This window comes from Gopherus evgoodei, chromosome 4 (genome assembly GCF_007399415.2).
Source record: "Gopherus evgoodei ecotype Sinaloan lineage chromosome 4, rGopEvg1_v1.p, whole genome shotgun sequence".
In the NCBI taxonomy this organism is placed as follows: domain Eukaryota; kingdom Metazoa; phylum Chordata; order Testudines; family Testudinidae; genus Gopherus; species Gopherus evgoodei.
In genome coordinates this window covers 14,175,766-14,194,128 of record NC_044325.1, presented here as the reverse complement: position 1 = coordinate 14,194,128, position 18,363 = coordinate 14,175,766, and the positions used below count along the sequence as shown (strand labels likewise).

General features: G+C 42.2%; 1 protein-coding gene across 5 annotated transcripts in view; it reads left to right on the top strand.

The window, feature by feature from the left end:
• LOC115649683 (coiled-coil domain-containing protein 175-like) overlaps nt 1–18,363 on the top strand; it is a 66,729-nt gene that overhangs the window by 23,585 nt on the left and 24,781 nt on the right. For all 5 annotated transcript variants that reach the window (XM_030558486.1, XM_030558484.1, XM_030558485.1 and 2 more), the window contains 6 exons: nt 2,083–2,219; nt 7,324–7,434; nt 10,432–10,503; nt 13,237–13,372; nt 13,687–13,818; nt 17,764–17,902. In XM_030558486.1, the coding sequence (XP_030414346.1) occupies nt 2,083–2,219; nt 7,324–7,434; nt 10,432–10,503; nt 13,237–13,372; nt 13,687–13,818; nt 17,764–17,902 (727 nt within the window). The remainder of the gene's footprint in view (nt 1–2,082; nt 2,220–7,323; nt 7,435–10,431; nt 10,504–13,236; nt 13,373–13,686; nt 13,819–17,763; nt 17,903–18,363) is intronic.

Below are 18,363 nucleotides of genomic sequence, written 5' to 3'. Positions count from 1 at the left end.
CTGGGCTTATGCCAGCCCTAACTTCCCCTTGCAGATTAATACTAGGCGCAACCCGGTCCCTGAGATCCTCTGAAGTGTCCCCCCAGTAGTAACTGGCTTCTGTCATGGGACACTCAAAGACATTACCAGGTAAGCTGTCCCCAAGGGAACAGTATATACACAGCTTGACTGGTACAAATCCTGTGCTGAGCTGTAAGGAAACAGTCATAAGTGTAGTATCAAAGATTAAGATTTAAGAGATACTGAGTCAGGATGATGGAAATATAAATGGTTACATAAAAAAACAACACCGTATGTTTTTACGTACCGTATGTGGCACCGTATAGACTAACAGACATATTGGAGCATAAGCTTTCGTGGGTGAATACCCACTTCGTCAGATGCACGTTGTCATAACCTAGTCCCAGATTTGGACCTTAGTGTCCAAAATATGGGTGTTAGCATGAAAACCTTCAAGCTTAGTTACCAGCTTGGACCTGGTAAAGCTGCCACCACCCAAAAAATTAGAGTGTTTTGGGGCACTCTGGTCCCCCCAAAAACCTACCCTGGGGACCCCAAGACCCAAATCCCTTGAGTCTCACAACAAAGGGAAATAAACCTTTTCCCTTCCCCCTTCCAGGTGTTCCTGGAGAGATACACAGAAGCAAGCTCCGTGAATCTAAACAGAGGGATTCCACCCTCTCTATTTCCAGGACTGGAAATAGAAGTACTTCCCTCTTCACCCAGAGGGTATGCAAAGTCAGGCTAGTAAATCTAACACACACAGATTTCCCCCTGACTTCTTCCTCCCACCAATTCCCTGGTGAGCACAGACAAAATTCCCTGGAGTTCCCCACTAAAGAAAAACTCCAACAGGTCTTAAAAAGAAAGCTTTATGTAAAAAGAAAGAAAAATACATAAAAATGGTCTCTCTGTATTAAGGTGACAAATACAGGGTCAATTGCTTAAAAGAAATATGAATAAACAGTCTTATTCAAAAAGAATACAATTCAAAACACGCCAGCAACTACACACATGTAAATACAAAAAAACCCATATAAATCACTATCTGATCTTTTGTACTTACAACTGGGAAACAGAAGATTAGAAAGGCAGGAAACAGAGATCCTCTCATAGCCGAGAAAGAGACAGGCACAAGAGCAAGAACAAAGAACTCACACACAAACTTCCCTCCACCCAGATTTGAAAAAGTCTTGTTTCCTGATTGGTCCTCTGGTCAGGTGTTTCAAGTTACTCCTTTCCAGGTGAAAGAGACATTAACCCTTAGCTATCTGTTTATGACACACGTCTGTTAGTGTATAAGGTGCCACAAGACTCTTTTGTCGCTTTTTACAGATCCAGACTAACATGGCTACCCCTCTGATATAAAAAACCAAGTATAACACACTTCTCATAGTCTGAACTTAACTTTAACAGGCTAAACATCTAACTGAAAGCAGTTTTGTCTCACACAAAGCTTTCTTCCAGCGTCACTAACCAATATGGCTAGGATTCAACTTCCATGAATGCAGAAAGGGCTGTTCTTTTTTGCTTCCTCAGTGAAAGATAAAAAAAGATGTCCTCTTGTCTTCCTCTTATATGCCAAACACCACTGTTTTTGTCCCCAGAGTCGGGATGACCCCTGTGGTTCTTTTCCTGGGATGCTGGATCCAAGGTGTCTTCACATACTCCCGCTTAGTCTGCAGGCAGATATGGCTTCCATTGTGTTGGCTCATGCTTAATCTACATAGCCAACAGAGAGACAGGTGGATCAACATCCTTTGTCTGACCCCAAACTTGTTTGTCAGCTCTACCTTGGACGCCAATTTTTGGACATATACGCAGCTCCTTAAATAGTATCTGTACATACATCTTGTAACAATTATGAAGATCAGTATGTTATAGGCTTTGCAAGCTGGTAATGAGAGGTTCTTAAGGTCACATGGGTGCTGTGAAGTTTAATTCATTTAAAAATCTTTCAGATTTTCTGATGGAAGGTGATGTGGCAGGACAAGGTATTATTACTATGACTATTAGATATATGTAAAATAGACTGGGAATTAGAATGAATATTTAGTAACTATCTTTGGTCTTTATTTCTAGACTAAGGAAGAATTAAGTACAGCTGAAGGCCTGAATAGAAAACTTAAACATGAAAATAAATTTATAAGTAGCCAGTATCAGATATTACTGGCAGAAGAGGAACACTCACATGCAAAAAGGAACGAGGCAGCAACAGAGTAGGTTTAAACTGTCAATTTCTTAATTCTAAGGTTGTACAGCAGTTTTTAAATTAAGGGAAAGCCGACAGGTGTGGAGGAGCATGTGGTTTGGACAGAGATATCCCATTGGGGAGGATCTACTAATGGAGATTCTCTGTATCTTAGTAAGGAGGAGAGGATGGAATATGATAAAATATGGGTAGAATCTGATGAGAAACAGCCAAATGAAAAAGAGTCCCATTCAGTTATATCACATAAGGGCAGACAGCTAAAAAGTGACAATTTAAAGTGCTTATATACAAATGCTAGAAGTCTAAGTATTAAAATGGGTGAACTTGAGTGCATTGTATTAAATGAGGATATTGATGTAATAGGCATCACAGAAACTTTGTGGAATGAGGATAATCAATGGGACACAGTAGTGTCAGAGTACAAAATGTATCAGAAGGACAGAATAGGTTGTACTGGTAGGGGAGTGGCACTATATGTGAACAAAAGCATAGAGTCAAAAGAAGAAAAAAATCTTAACCAAACTGTACCATAGAATCTCTGTGGATAGTAATTCCATGCTTGAATAATAAGAATGTAGCAGTAGAGATATACTACTGACCAGGATGATGATAGTTACTGTGAAATACTCAGGGAGATTAGAGAAGCTATAAAAATAAACTCAATAATAATGGGGAATTTCACCTATCCCCATATTGACTGGGTACATACCACTGTGATGAGTTCCCCAGGTCACAACCTGGAACTAGGGTATCACTGAACCCTCTGTCATAACAGCCTGGGCTCCCTCTCACACTGTGATGCTGTGACAATCTGCAAACCTCTTCAGGTCCTGCACTTACACAGACACCCACAGGAAGGGATGGACACAGTTGAGTTGCGTGAATGCTTTTCCTAGCCGCTCATGAACCAACAATAGAGAGGCTTCAGCCAATTCCCCACAGCTCCCCAGCCTGACCAGTGTAAGTTTATTACCCAGTTTGCCACTTCTACGAAGGAAAGTGGACATGTGCCAGCTTTTGTACATTGAGCAGATTCCCCAAGCACTTCAAGCAAAACACACTGTTTTAGGTAAAATACAAAACAGATTTATTAATTACAGCAAGATAGATTTTAAGTGATTATAAGTAACAAACATACAGATCAAAGTTGGTTACCTAAGAAATAAAAATAAAATCACAATCTGAGTTCTATAAACTAGACAGGATTTCAGTCAAGCCATGTCTCAACCTGATGGTATCGTTCAGGGGTTGGCAACATTTGAGAAGTGGCGTGCCAAGTCTTCAATAATTTAAGGTTTCTTGTGCCAGTCATACATTTTACATAAATAGAGGCCCCCAACAAAACCTCAGACTGGCAGTGGGCTGAGTGAGGCCTGCGGCAGGGACCCCAGCTGGCAGGGGTCGGCAGACGGAACCCTAGACAGTCAGCGGGCTGAGCAGCTCAGCACACTGCTGGTCTGGGGTTCCGTCTGCCACCCGCGCTGCCAGTCAGGGGTTCTGTCCACCGGCTCTTGCTAGCTGGGGTCCCGACCCCACTCAGACCCCTGGGGTTCCATTCATCCAGTCCGGCAGCGGGCTGAACGGGGCCGGCGGCTGGGACCCAGCTAGCAAGGGGCCAGCGGCAAGAACCCCAGACCAGCCACAGGCTGAGTGGCTCAGCCAGCTGACGGTCTGGAGTTCCAGCCGCCGGCTTCTGCCAGCTGGGGTCCCTGCCGCAGGCCCGCTCACCCCGCTGCTGGCTTGGGTTTCCGTTCACCCAGGCCGGCAGCGTGCTGAGCAAGGCTGGGACCCTGTCTGTCAAGGGGCCGGGACCCTGTCTAGCAAGGGACCTGGACCCTGTCTGGCAAGGGGCCTGCAGCCAGGACCATACACCGAGAGTTGGCTGAGCGGGGCCACTCAGCCCGCCGCTGGTCTGGGGTTCTTGCCGCCGGCTCCTGCCAGCCGGGGTCCTGGCTGTCGACCCCGCTCAGCCCACTGCCCCAGCCCAGGATTCCGTTCACCCAGGCAGGCAGGGGGCTGAGCGGGGCCAGCAGCTGGGACCCTGGCTGCCAGCAGCATGCCAGTAAAAATTGGCTTGCATGCTGTAGGTTGTTGACTCCTAGTATAGTTCCTTAATACAAAAGCTGGGATTCTCCTTTCCAGCCTGGGACCCAGGAGTGGCGCCAGGGTTTCTGGCACTCTAGGCAGAATTTGGGGGGCCGCATTTTGTGCCCTCCCCACGGGGCACGCGGGAGCTTCCGGTTCTGCTCCCATCACGCCGTCAAAGGACCCTCCGCTGAAATGCCACAGGCGACAGCAGCAGTCATTGAGCTGCTCAATTGCCTGCCGCTGTTTTCCATGGCACGTCGGCAGAAGGTCCTTCTTCGGCGGCGCGACGGGAGCGGAACCGGAAGCTCCCATGTGCCCTATGGGAAGCACACAAAATGCTGCCCCCCGAATCCTAGCACCCTAGGCGAACTTTCCATACAATGATAGCACATACAATCCAACAGGGTATTAATGTTCAGCAGATCAAGATTTTTAAAATGATACCTCACAAGGCATACTTTGTACAAAGTGTATCATAATCCTAAAACTGTGGTAAATATGGAGGTGTCAGAGTGTTGCTTTGAGATAGAGAGGGTCACAGTCACCTCAGGACTAGATGTAAAGATAAAATTTCTTGACATCTTACATGACTGCTTCTTGGAGCAGCTTATTCCTGGAACCCACAAGAGAAGAAGCAATTCTTGATTTAGTCCTAAGTGGAGCACAGGATCTGGTCCAAGAGATGAATATAGCTGAACCACTTGGTAATAGTGACCATAACGTAAGAAAATTTAACATCCCTATGCAGAGAGGGACAAAAAGAAGCCCCCCACAGTAATATGTAATTTCAGAAAGGGGAGCTACACAAAAATGAAGTTAGTTAACAGAAATTAAAAGGTACCTCACCAAAAGTGAAATCCCAGCAAGCTGCATGGAAGCTTTTTAAAGACATCATAATAAAGGCTCATTTTAAATGAAAACCCCTAATTAAAAAACCTAGTAAGGAGACCAAAAAAGTGCCACTGTGGCTAAACAACCAAGTAAAAGAAGCAGGTAGAGGCAAAAAGGCATCCCGTGAAAAGTGGAAGTTAAATTCTATTGAGAAAAATAGAAAGGAGCATAAACTCTGGTAAGTGATGTGTAAAAATATAATTAAGAAGGCTGAAAGAGAATTTAAAGAGCAGCTAGCCAAGGCTCAAAAAGTAACAGCAAAAAACAAACAGACAAACAAAATTGTTTCCAAAGCAGGAAGCCTGCTAAACAGTGAGGTCACTGGATGATCAAGATGCTAAAGGAGCACTCAAGGAAGATAAGGTCATTGTGGAGAAACTAAATGAATTCTTTGCATTGGTCTTCATGGCTGGGGATGTGAGGGAGTTTCCCACACCTGAGCCATTCTTCTCAGGTAACAAATCTGAGGACCTCTCCCAGATTGAGGCATCATTAGAGGAGGTTTTTGAACAAATTGATAAATTAAACAGTAATAAATCAGCAAGACCAGATGGTATTCACCCAAGCATTCTAAAGGAACTCAAATGGGAAATTGCAGAACTACTAACTGTAGTCTGTATCCTATCATTTAAATCAGCTTCTGTACCAAATGACTGGAGACTGGTTAATGTGATGCCAGTTTTTAAGAAGGGCTCCAGAGGCAATCCCAGCAATTACAGGCCAGTAAGCCTAACTTCAGTACTAGGCAAATTGATTGAAACTATAGTAAAGAACAGAATTATCAAGATAGATGAACGTGATTTGTTAGGGAAGAGTCAGTATGTTTTTTGTACAGGGAAATCATGCCTCACCAATCTACTAAAACTCTTTGAGGGGGTCAACAAAGCATGTGGACAAAGGTGATCCAGTGGATACAGTGTACTTAGATTTTCAGAAAGCCTTTGACAAGATCCCTCACCAAAGGCTGTTAAGCAAAGTAAGCAATCACAGGATAAAAGAGAAGTTCCTCTCATGGATCAGTAACTGATTAAAAGATAGGAAACAAAGGGTAAGAATAAATGGTCAGTTTTCAGAATGGAGAGGGGTAAATAGTGGTGTCCCCCAGGGGTCTGCTCTGGGACCAGTGCTGTTCAACGTATTCATAAATCATCTGGAAAAAGGGGTAAACAGTGAGGTGGCAAATTTGCAGATGATACAAAACTATTCAAGATACTTAAGTCCAAAGCAGGCTGCGAAGCGTTATAAAGGGATCTCACAAAACTGGACAACAAAATGGCAGATGAAATTCAGTGTTGATAAATGTAAAGTAATGCACATTGGAAAACATAATCCCAACTATACATATAAAATGATGGGGTCTAAATTAGCTGTTACCACTCAAAAAAGGGATCTTGGAGTCATTGTGAATAGTTCTCTGAAAACACCCACTCAATGTGCAGAGGCAGTCAAAAAAGCAAACCAAATGTTGGGAATCATTAGGAAAGGGATAGATGAGGCAACACGATATTTTCTGTCTTAATATAAATCCATGGTATGCCCACATCTTGAATACTGCATGCAGATCTGGTCGCCCCATCATGACTGATGTGGAGAAGGTAAATAAGGAAGTGTTACTTACTCCTCATAACACAAGAACTAGGGGACACCAAATTATAGCCAGCAGGTTTAAAACAAACAGAAGAAAGTATTTCTTCACACAATGCACAGTCAATCGGTGGAACTCTTTGCCAGAGGATGTTGTTAAGGCCAAGACTATAACAGGGTTCAAAAAAGAATTAGATAGGTTCATGGAGGATAGGTCCATCAATGGCTGTTAGTCAGGATGGGTAGGGCTGCAAAACCATTCTCTGAAGTGTCCCTATCCTCTTTTTGCAAGAAGCTGGGAATGGGCAACAGGTGATGGATCACTGGATGATTATCTGTTCACATTCGTTCCCGCTGAAGCACCTGGCATTAGCCATTGTTGGAAGACAGGATACTGGGCTAGATGGATCATTGGTCTGACCCAGTATGGCCAGTCTTATGTCCTGATTTTTAGAGAATGCAGTTTTATTTCTGAAACTTTTCTTTTTGAAGTGTAAACTCACTTCTTTTTATGACTGAGGAGCTAACTGATTTTTCTCTCTTTGTAGACTTGAACGATTATCCAATTGGCTGGATGAAAGACTTGAAGTTCTGTCAAAGCGTGTGGTGGAGGAGCAAAACTTGGAGGATGAAGTTGAGAGACTCGAAGATCTCTTTCAGTATGTCACTTTTCAATATTGACTATATTAAGGACCTGGCTGCAGCTTAATCATGGGCCCGTGTGACTTTGGGAAAGACTAAAACTTAAACATTCAAAGATATTTTAAAGAGAAAGCCAAATGAGTGTATAAACCATACCAGCAAGTTGGTATAAAACTACATGCAAAGAAGTCTTGCTTTTTTAGTTACCCATAATGCCGCCTGCAGTTTATTATTGCCAGGCAAAGTAAACACAAAGAAGAAGATTAAGAACAAGACATTGATTCAGGGAAATAGTATAGAAATAGTGTTGAATGTATAACTTCAAAATCAAACAAGTGTAAATGGCTTGGATCCTGGTCCAGGCTACAGCCCCTTTTTGGTGGGGCAAAGGGGCTGTAAAGCTGCCCGAATTGGGCAGCTGAGGTTTCCTCTGATATGGTGCAGTCCCTGGATGGTGTAGACTTGGTATAGCCTACATCTTGCTCCCTGGTGTAGCGGATGTGCTTGGGGTGAGTGGTCACAGAGCATTGCTGCATTCTTGTGATCTGTGGCTACTGGGACGGCTTTTGGGGACCTGTTATTGGCTGGTACATTGAGCAACTCATCCAGGGAACTAAAAATAGCAGTTTTCAGAGTGGTGTGAATCTTGCAGCTTGGGCTCTCTAGCACATCTGCCTCCATAGGTTTTAGACCCTGAGCTCCATCCCAAGCTGCAACATCCACACTGCTATTTTTAGCATGATAGCCCTGTATAGCATGTAGCAATCAGAATATTTTAGCCCTGATCCTTGAATCAGTGCAAAATGACGGAATCCTGTGCCCTAATAACTGTCTTAGATGGGCAAATACCACATGGGGGAGTGGCAACTCCTTGCACATCAACTCTCAGAGCTTATTTTTCATTTTTCTGCTAGAGGGCATGGTCTGTCCCTCTCTGGAGAAAAGGGTGGGGGAGGTCTACGCATAACCCTACACATTTCCCTTGATGGTCCAGAGGCAATGAGCATTTGCACAAACACACCGTGTCTTTTAACTGCCATGTATTTTTCTGGCTTCATGCTGCCTCTTGGTAGCATGGTTCTGGCAGGAGCTGTGCTGCCAGCCTCTCCTTGCCTGCTGTTATCCCCCCTGAATCCTTCTCAGGAGCATTTCCTGGCACATCATTAATATGCAGGTGTCCTAGTTATGGATAAAATGTAGGAAAATAATTATTCTCACTTTTTATGTTGAAGAAGGAAGAGAACAAACAGATATAGTCTGATGTCTATCTCGGTATTTAACTTGAACTGACCCAACAGGATATACCTTCTGTGTATACATGAAATTGAGAAATAAAGCGTAAGGAATAACCAAACAATATTGTAAAGAGAAGGAAAATCTCATATTGAAATACTCATGCAGGAAAGTCAGCAGTTTAAAAATATAAGGAATAAATTAACAAGAAGAGGAGGTGAACTAATTATCACTATCTTGGTATTATTTGGTTATCCGAAATAATTCTAGAAATGGACCACATCCTGACAGGTAATCTCCTACAGAAGTGGTAGATGCCTCAATGGTTAAGACTTTTAAAACCAGACTGAACAAAGCACGATATCTTATGGAACAATCCTGCACTCAGAGAGCTGGATTGGAAAGCCTCTTTCATCTCTAATGTCTTACATTTTATTATATGATTTTGTGAACTCCCATTGACTTAATTGGCACTTAGCATTTCTCAAGATCAGCCCCAATGTTCTGTGCAGTGTTACAGGAAGGCAACATGATATAGTGGATAGAGCACTGGATGGGGATTCAGGAGACCTTGGTTCTGTTCTTAGTCCTGGAGTGCTGGGTGACCCATAGCAAGTCACTGTATCTCCCTATGCCTTAATTTCCCCATCTGTAAAATGGGAATAATGACACTGATCTCCTTTTTAAAGCACTTTGAAATCTACTATGAAAACTGCTATGTAATGTATTATTATTAACAATTCCGTAGGAATGTATATTACAAGGAGCATGGGAACACACAAAGGAAAAGAAGGATAAAGTCTTTGTTTTGGTTTGTTTTTTAAATAGCCACCTGTACACAATAATATTGTCTGTAAGGGTTCTCTCAGAGAATAGGTCTAAAAAACCAGGAAAAATAAATCTGCTGATGAGGGATGAGTGAACAGAATTTTATAAGTTGCTGAATAGCAAAAATACTAGTATTTTTTTGCTAACCAAATGTGGCCAGAATATCAGGACATGTTCAGCTGTCTCCTGAGGTGGCAGCCTGAGGGTTGGTGTAACCTTTTAAGCACGGGAAAATGTCCACTACCACCTACTACCAAATCTTCATGGGACTTTGAGTAGCCACTTCTCCATCTCCCTCTTGTATCTCAAAGGAGAGCGGGTCACTGGTAACAATGTCTCCTGAAAATGCAGTCAAACATATGGGAGCAGGATTACATCTGCCTCCAACTACCAGCCTTTTTATTTTATTAAACTAAAATCCTCTAGAATGTGTTGAGTCCACAAAAAATTGTTGCATGCTAATGTTTGCCTTGGGACTTCTACATTAGCAGATACATATAATGTGTGCAATGAATGTATGCATCCATCTTCCTTGAGGCTCCACGTCTGTGCATGTTCTTCTGTATTAGTTACTGCACCTAAATCATACTAATGTAACATCTCTGTTCTTAAACTTTTGCCCTGGTGTTTTGGGCTTGATTAATAGGACCTCTGGTTGCTTTCTCTCGCAGTGTTACTAATTCTGGCGTAAGTCAGGACTCTTGGCTTTGCCATAGCCTCCACCAGGTGCCTGTTTAACTTTGCAGTCATGTCCCCTACCTAAGAGACAACATATGAAGCACAGAACCATGATTTCACACCAAAATAGGTATATTTCTGAGTCCCCAGCTGGTAGGAGTGCTTAGCTTGCTGCCTTGGAAAAAGCTTTAAAAATTGTATATTCAAGAAATGACTTATAAAATGAAATGGTATGCAAAGGTTAGCATTATTCTGAACCTTTATTCTTGTTTCAGAAACGCTAAGGATGCCTATGCAAGAGAACTAGAGAATCTAGAGCAATGTTTAAAAAGAGAAAGTGAGATGAGGTAAAATTACAAGTCACCATTTTCATAAGGAACAAATCAACATATTAATGATTTATGGTGACTTTGTTTATATTTTTCAAATAAGACCTAAAACCAAGGTCCTAACCGCCCAAAGCTCCAGTGGTCCTTTTTGCTGGACAAGGAGTGATTCATCTCAATGGCATGGCCAAATTACATCTGGGGTAATTGTATTCTGTCTTCTTAGTTCCCCCACTGTCTCATTTCCTGTCCTGTAGTGTTGTGTGGTAACAGCTGCTAAACTTTACAAAGTAGGTCTCTCTGTATCAGCAATGCATTCAATTGTTCTGGTTTGGGTACCAATTTAATTTTATAAAGCACTTTGGGATCCGTCCCAAAGGAAAAACACTGTATACATGTAAGCTATTGCTGCTGTTTTCCAGTTTAGGGTTGATCTTGCACAATTGAGGTCAATGGGAGTTTTGCCATTGATTTCACTGGGAGCAGGATCAGACCTTGAGTCTGTGTGGCCTGAATTTCTCAAGTGCCAAGTGCCCGCAACTCCTGTTAAAGTCAGTGAGTACTTAGAATGCTCAGCACCTTTGAAAATCATACCACCAGTCTGGTAGACATTTAGGGCTCCAGCTGTCAGGAGCACAGTGGACTGGAAAAGAGGATGGTCTGTTTTAAACTGATTTAGCATCTTGGATTATGTCAGCTGCTTTCTTGGGACTGCATATTTTTCAGCCTTTAAGTAGAGCCTCCCATGGAGTTTGTTTTGTTTAGTAAACCTTGTGGGATGGGGGGAAGCATGTTCTACAAAGACCACTGAAAGCACATTATAATAAGAGTTGTGCTAAATGCATCCCTATTGATGAGATCTGTCAAGATGTACCTTGCATCACTGTGCATACTCTGTTTAAGCAGTGATGCTTGGATTTAGATGAAGGTTTCTAACCATTAGAGGAATGAAGTTCTGGAACAGCCTTCCAAGTAGAGTAGTGGGGTCAAAAGACATATCTGGCTTTAAGACTAAGCTTGATAAGTTTATGGAGGGGATGGTTTCAGAAACGCTAAGGATGCCTATGCAAGAGAACTAGAGAATCTAGAGCAATGTTTAAAAAGAGAAAGTGAGATGAGGTAAAATTACAAGTCACCATCTTCATAAGGAACAAATCAACATATTAATGTTGGGGGGATGGTATGATGGTATAGCCTAATTTTGGCAATTAATTTGGCAATTGATCTTTGATTATCAGCAGGTAAGTATGCCCAGTGGTCTGTGATGGGATGTTAGATGGGATGGGATCTGAGTTACTACAGAGAATTCTTTCCTGAGTGCTGGCTGGTGAGACTTGCGCACATGCTCAGGGTTTAAGTGATCGCCATATTTGGGGTCAGGAGGAAATTTTCCTCCAGGGCAGATTGGCAGAGGCCCTGGAGAGTTTTCGCCTTCCTCTGCAGCATGGGGCATGGGTCACTTGCTGGGGGATTCTCTGTAGCTTGAGGTCTTCAACCCACATTTTGAGGACTTCAGTAACTCAGACATAGGTTAGGGGTTTGTTATTGAAATGGATGGGTGAGATTCTGTGGCCTGCATTGTGCAGGAGGTCAGACTAGATGATCATAATGGTTCCTTCTGACCTTAAAGTCTATGAGATGCCAGGAGGCCCTTTCATGTCTCTCTTTTAGTGTGTATGGGCAGGGGGGAGCTAGCTATGGAAGTGGCCCCAAGTTTGATAAATCTGAATTAATTATTGTAACTGGAGTTAGGTGGGAGAGGATGATAAAAAATTTCCAGTTTGCTTTGAAGTTTATTCAGCAAACTCAGAACTCCAAGTGAACCTAAGAGGTGGGGGAGGGAGGGAATACTCAAAGCTGGACCATCTTCAGATTCTGGTCTAAATCCCAGTTTCTCTCAGCTGTGCTCAAAATGTGCTACTCTTCCAAATGAAAAGGGACATGGCTTGTTTTTAGAGAAGCAAGTTCTATATGAGGGATCGGCAACCTTTGGCACGTGGCCTGGGCCGGTTTGTTTATCTGCTGTGTCTGGAGGTTCAGCTGATCGCGGCTCCCACTGGCTGCGGTTCACCATCCCAGGCCAATGGGGGCTGCGGGAAGTGGCGGGGGCCAAGGCATGTGCTTGCCACAGCTTCCCGCCACTCCCATTGGCCTGTAGCGGCGAACCATGGCCAGTGGGAGCCGTGATCGTCCAAACCTGTGGACGCGGCAGGTAAACAAACTGGCCCGGCCTGTCAGGGGGGCTTACCCTCGTGGGCTGTGTGCCAAAGGTTACCAATCCCTGTTCTATATACTTCTCTTAGGGCTTTTTCTCCATGAGTGCCTCCCAACTGTTTGCGACTCTGTTTTCCTTACAGAGGTAAGAACTGAACCTCTCGGGCCATATTGTTCCATCCTCTTTATTATCCACATCATTGCCCCATTGCATGGCTAGATCTGCTCTAGGAATTATTTTTGGGAAACTCTACAGCCTGTGTTATGCAGGAGTTAGACTAGATGATCACAGTGGTCCCTTCTGACCTTGAAACCTGTGAATTTATGCTGTTTGTGGGAGCCTCTCAGAATCAAGTCTGCTTTAGCAGCAAAAAGTCCTGTGGCACTCTTGGCTGCTTTTACAGATCCAGACTAACATAGCTACCCCTCTGATACTAAGTCTGCTTTGTTACTTTACACATGCTATGTAGCTCTGATTTCCTAATCAATTACAGTGCAATGTCATGTAATGGGTGATACTGTTTGTTTATTTACCACTAGAGCTTTGCTTCAGTGGAAACAACTTCACCTAGCAAAGAAGAAGGAAGTCTTGTGGATAACAGAGGAGACATTCATGAATGACATGAATGTACGACTTGAGACTGGTAAAAAACGTCATGCTGCGCTAATTGCAGAGGTATGTTAACCAGCTGACATTACAACAAAGCCCCTACCTTTCATGCTGTTCTTGGCAAAGTGGTTAAGCTTTAAGGGCCAGATCCTCAGTTGGTGTCAATTATGATTTTGAAGGCGCTGTGTCAGTTTATGCCTCTGAGAATCTGGCTTTAACAGATGATTAACGAAATTGTAAAGAAGTTATGATCGCACAGCACTGTGTTTCAAATGACAGCTGCACCCATTGTACTCAGCCCAGTTATTGTTTAATATTGAAGTGAGCCTGTGTGTACTGCAGAAATGATTGTCCCTGTTAATTGTGCTTTCTGCAACCAGAATGAGCATTTCCAGAAAGAAATTTTGCAGGCTGAAGAACAGGTCAAACACCTTAGTGATGATGTAAATAAAAGGGAAGCTGAATGTGAGAAGTATGAAAACAGCTTAACAGAAGACATACAATGGCTTGAGGTAAATGTCATTTTAAAAAAATTCTTGAAAAGAGTAGTTTAAATGAAGAGACCTTCTTTGCTGTTGTAAATTGGCACCACTCTATTGACTTCAATGGTACTACACCAATTGACACTAGCAGATAACACTGCTCTACAGCCAAAATGCTTCTGAAATAAATGTAGTCCAACTTTACTAAATTCTGAGTCACTGAGAACGAAAATGATGCTTAAAATTGTTGATTGGCTCTAGTTTTCAAGATATGCTATTGGGTCAGTATATACGACCCTTGACTTGGGAATGGTGGAGGATAAGTGAGTCATAAAGGGAAGGGATCTCAATTTAAACCAGAAATGACTAAAATACATCTTTGACTGGATCTATGAATAAATCTATGACTGGGTTTGGACAGTACTTGCTTTTTAGGCAAAACAATGAATGATGCAATCTGAAGCTGGTATTGAGTCATACATTATATGAATTGCATCATGTTATTCCTAGAAATTATGGATGATGCAATCATAACGAAGCTTACATCACTCTGCTGAACAAATTGCCCTATATCAGCTCTAGAAATCATACCATGTCATGCTCTTTTATTTGTCAGTATTTGATTTTGCAAAGGGACACATTTCTGTTTAGCCAAAGTGAGCAGAGATGCCTCGTACTTGTGTGAACAGTGCAGATAACTTCTGCTATGTTTGTGGTGAAGTGACTTTTGCATCACAAAAGCGCAATGTAACCACTATGGTTAAGAAAGGCTATCACCTTTATTTTGGCTGCAAAATTGGAGATCAGGACAAGAGGTGGGCCCCACGCATATGCTGCAACACTTGTGCAACAAATCTTGGCCAGTCGTTGAACAGGAAAAGGAAATCTATGCCTTTTGCAGTGCCAATGATTTGGAGAGAGCCAACAGATCATACCAGCAATTGTTACTTCTGCATGGTGCCTCCAGTTGGGAAAGGTGTGTCAAAGAAGAAAAAGTGGACTGTGCATTATCCAAACATTCCATCAGCTATACGCCCAGTAACCCACGGAGAAGGACTGCCGGTTTCTGATGCACCAGAATCATTCTCACTTGAGTCAGATGAGGAAGAGGAAGAGGATGAAACTTCTGGTTCTGAACCATCAGTGTCACAGGACCCACATTTTCTCCCATCCTCCTCCTCTGAACCATACCTCATAACACAAGGTGAACTGAATGATCTTGTCAGGGATTTGGAACTACCCAAGAGTAAGGCAGAGCTGTTGGGCTCCAGACTACAGCAGTGGAATCTCCTGGCAGGCTATCAGGGCAAATGGAGCCCATCAATGCTTGCAGACTATTGCTGGACAGTGACAAGAGAGGCTCCATTTAATGAATACAAGAGACAAGCCAAGAAGCGCCGAGTAGACACTGAATAGGACTAAACTATGTACATAATAGTTTTTTGCCTTTTGTTTCATAATAAATTTTATTTATATAACCCTTTTGCTGATTTTTAAAGTGTTACATAAACAGGACAGGTGAAATATTATCATGTAAAGCAACCATAAACACATGAAAAGACCTAGGTTTACAATTTATGATTAAAATTCTACTATCTACATGATATACATAGACATAAAATGTAAAAACTTAAATATCTTAGAAACAGTAGCCAATCAGTTGTTTTAATTGTCATATTTGAATTCAGCACATCAAAATACATAATAAATATCACATTTTATCTCTGAAGCAGACGACTTCTCAAAAATTGTAGACCAGTGTAATTTGTCCCATGATTACTAATAGTTTCAAGAAAAAGTGATTCAGTGCCATATTACCTCTTTGAATGCTGTACTGACTCCCCTAGAACAAGAGAGTTTTGGTTTTGGGTTGGGTTTTTTGGGTTTTCTTTTTCTTGCTAAGCAATTATGACCTGATCCAAAGCCCACTGATGTCTCTGGGCTTTGAATCAGGCCCTTAGCACCTACTAGCAGTGGATAAAGTCTTCCTTTGCAACTGGTGCAAAGCTTTATGTGCACTGAACATAAGAGCAATGAAGTGGTGGATTCCATGCAGGGTGCTTTCCCACGGTTACTTGATTGCTAGATGCCAAAGGCAAAGAACTCTGATCATTGTTTGGTTTAAACTGCCTTAATCCCACCCATTGTCTGAACTTTTAGATGAGACCTAAGTGAGAAATAAAATAAAACTGTTTCCTTCTCACTAGTCTTCCAGACAAACCAACAATGAAGGCATAAGTCTGAATCTTGTGGCTGATATATCGTCTAGTGCAGGAAGTTGATTGAACAAATCATACTGCTACTAAATTGTGGCGTGCCCTCCACATGTGTGTACTTATCCATATGTATGTACTCATATCTAGCAAACTGAATTCCATGCAGAGAAAGTGCCAATAAAAAGTGAAATAAAAAATGTAAAAGCAAATATATAGCACCTTAACTTTGAAGCAGCTGCTTGGAGTTGATCAGTGTGAAATTTGTCCCACGATATTTAGATAAACAGTACAAGTTTTCTGAAAATATTAGTCTCGCTGCTGACATGATGGACCAAACTCTGTTCTGAGTTACAGAGCTGTAAATCCATTGAAATCACTGGTGTTGTGTGAGGCGTAATGCAGGGCAGTTTGGTCCTATGTGCGCTAATCCTCTGAGTGCTCTATTATAGCATCCAGAAGCCCTCCTTCAGAGAGAAAGGAGAACAATGTGAGACTCTGAATGAAAACTGACTGGAGCTTCCAGAAACATCAGGCACTTCTCCCATCCGGTGTATATAGCATTTCCTCTGTCTCTAGGTAACCTTTCATGGTTGTATGATTCTCAGCCATCAGTCTAATGGTTCAGAATAGGATAAATCAGACATCCTTAATGTATGAAATATCCCAAGCCTCTTCTCTCTCTCTTTCAATGCCTCTTTCAATGTGTGTATGGATCTAAAATAATTACACACTGGATCTCTCCTTATGTGCATTTCCCGGCAGCTGTGCTGTTCAAAAACATACATAGCATATGATAAATGCTCTTTAACTCCTACCCTAATGTCTTTAATAGGGTTGCTCTAACATCACACAACGAATGTGACATATGAGGATTACCCTTTGCATGTGGACTAGACTAAATCAAGTCAAAGATAATGATATCCTCCTTCAGTGGTTCTCTCTGGTTTTTCTCTTCTTTAACTGTCTCCGTTTCTTCCTGTGTCTTCACTTTTTATCATGTTGGTGTTACAACAACTTGTGCCTCTTCCTGGAGCTTCTACTCTTTCATACTCTTCTCCGGTTGTGCACACCCTAGTCATTTCAGTCATTCTGCAGTCTCTGCTCACTTATTTATCTTATTATAGTCTTCTTTGTTCATAAAGCAATGTGAATACCCATGGCTCTACCTACCGTCTCTCCTATTGCAGTGCTCTATGCACCCAGAATATATTCCTCTGACCATACAAGTATTGCCAGTACAGCAGGGCCAGCTCCAGCTTTTTTGCCACCCCAAGTGGCGAAGCAAAAAAAAAAAAAAAAAAGCCACCATTGGCGGCACTTCAGTGGCAGCTCTTCCGCTCCACTTCATTCTTCAGCGGCAATTTGGCGGTGGGTCCTTCGCTCCGAGAGGGACTGAAGGACCCGCCGCCAAATTGCCACTGAAGACCCAGACATGCCACCCCTTTCCATTGGCCGCCCCAAGCATCTGCTTCCTTCGCTGGTGCCTAGAGCCAGCCCTGCAGTACATGCACCTGAATTCACTGCTTCTATTTAAATAACTTTGTAATATGGCTGGAGATTCACAATGTGTAATGTCAAAAGAATTACTTAGGCTGTCTCCTCATTCTGGATATTCAAATTGCCTTCATTTTGCCACTCTTCATTTTCAAATCTGTCTCTCTCAGCTTTGCAGTTTCCAGGTAATCTATTCATTTTGTCTTCCTTTGCTACAACAGTTATGCATACTTTGATTATTAATTAACATTTATTTTCACTAAAGGATGATGTCCAAGCTAAAACTGAAGCTATATATGAAAAAGAACAACAACTAATTCTGAGCATCCCTCTCAGAGAAGAAAGACGGAAAGAGTTGGAAGAGAAGCATGAAAAATATGAAGATTTGAAAAAAATAGTCTCAGGTAGGTATTAAAGGACTCCGAGGCACTTTGAAGCTTTCTGCTTCTGTCTCAGAAAGAGACTTGGTTGATATGGGTGACCTTGAAGACAGAAGGGGAATGCCTGAAAAATTCGAAGTAATTTGAGTTGACTTTGTAGAGGTTAATATAGACTAAGATTAATATAGACCCTGAAGATAGATATTTCGCTTCCTCTCCCCGATCTTTATCCTAATCCTCTTTACTTACTTTGTGTATTATGGTGAACCTGGTATTTTGATATATTTGTTGTATTTGGAAAAAATAGTTTAAAATTATATATATAAGAGGTCTGACTGTACCAGAGCTGTCTACCATAGTTCAGATGAACTGTAAAGTACAGTGAAGCTCTGAGTGCTTTGTGCACCAGCTGGATTATGACATCTGGACACTACTGGAACATTAAGAATGAATAATAACATCCTTATACAGTTGATCACTTGTTA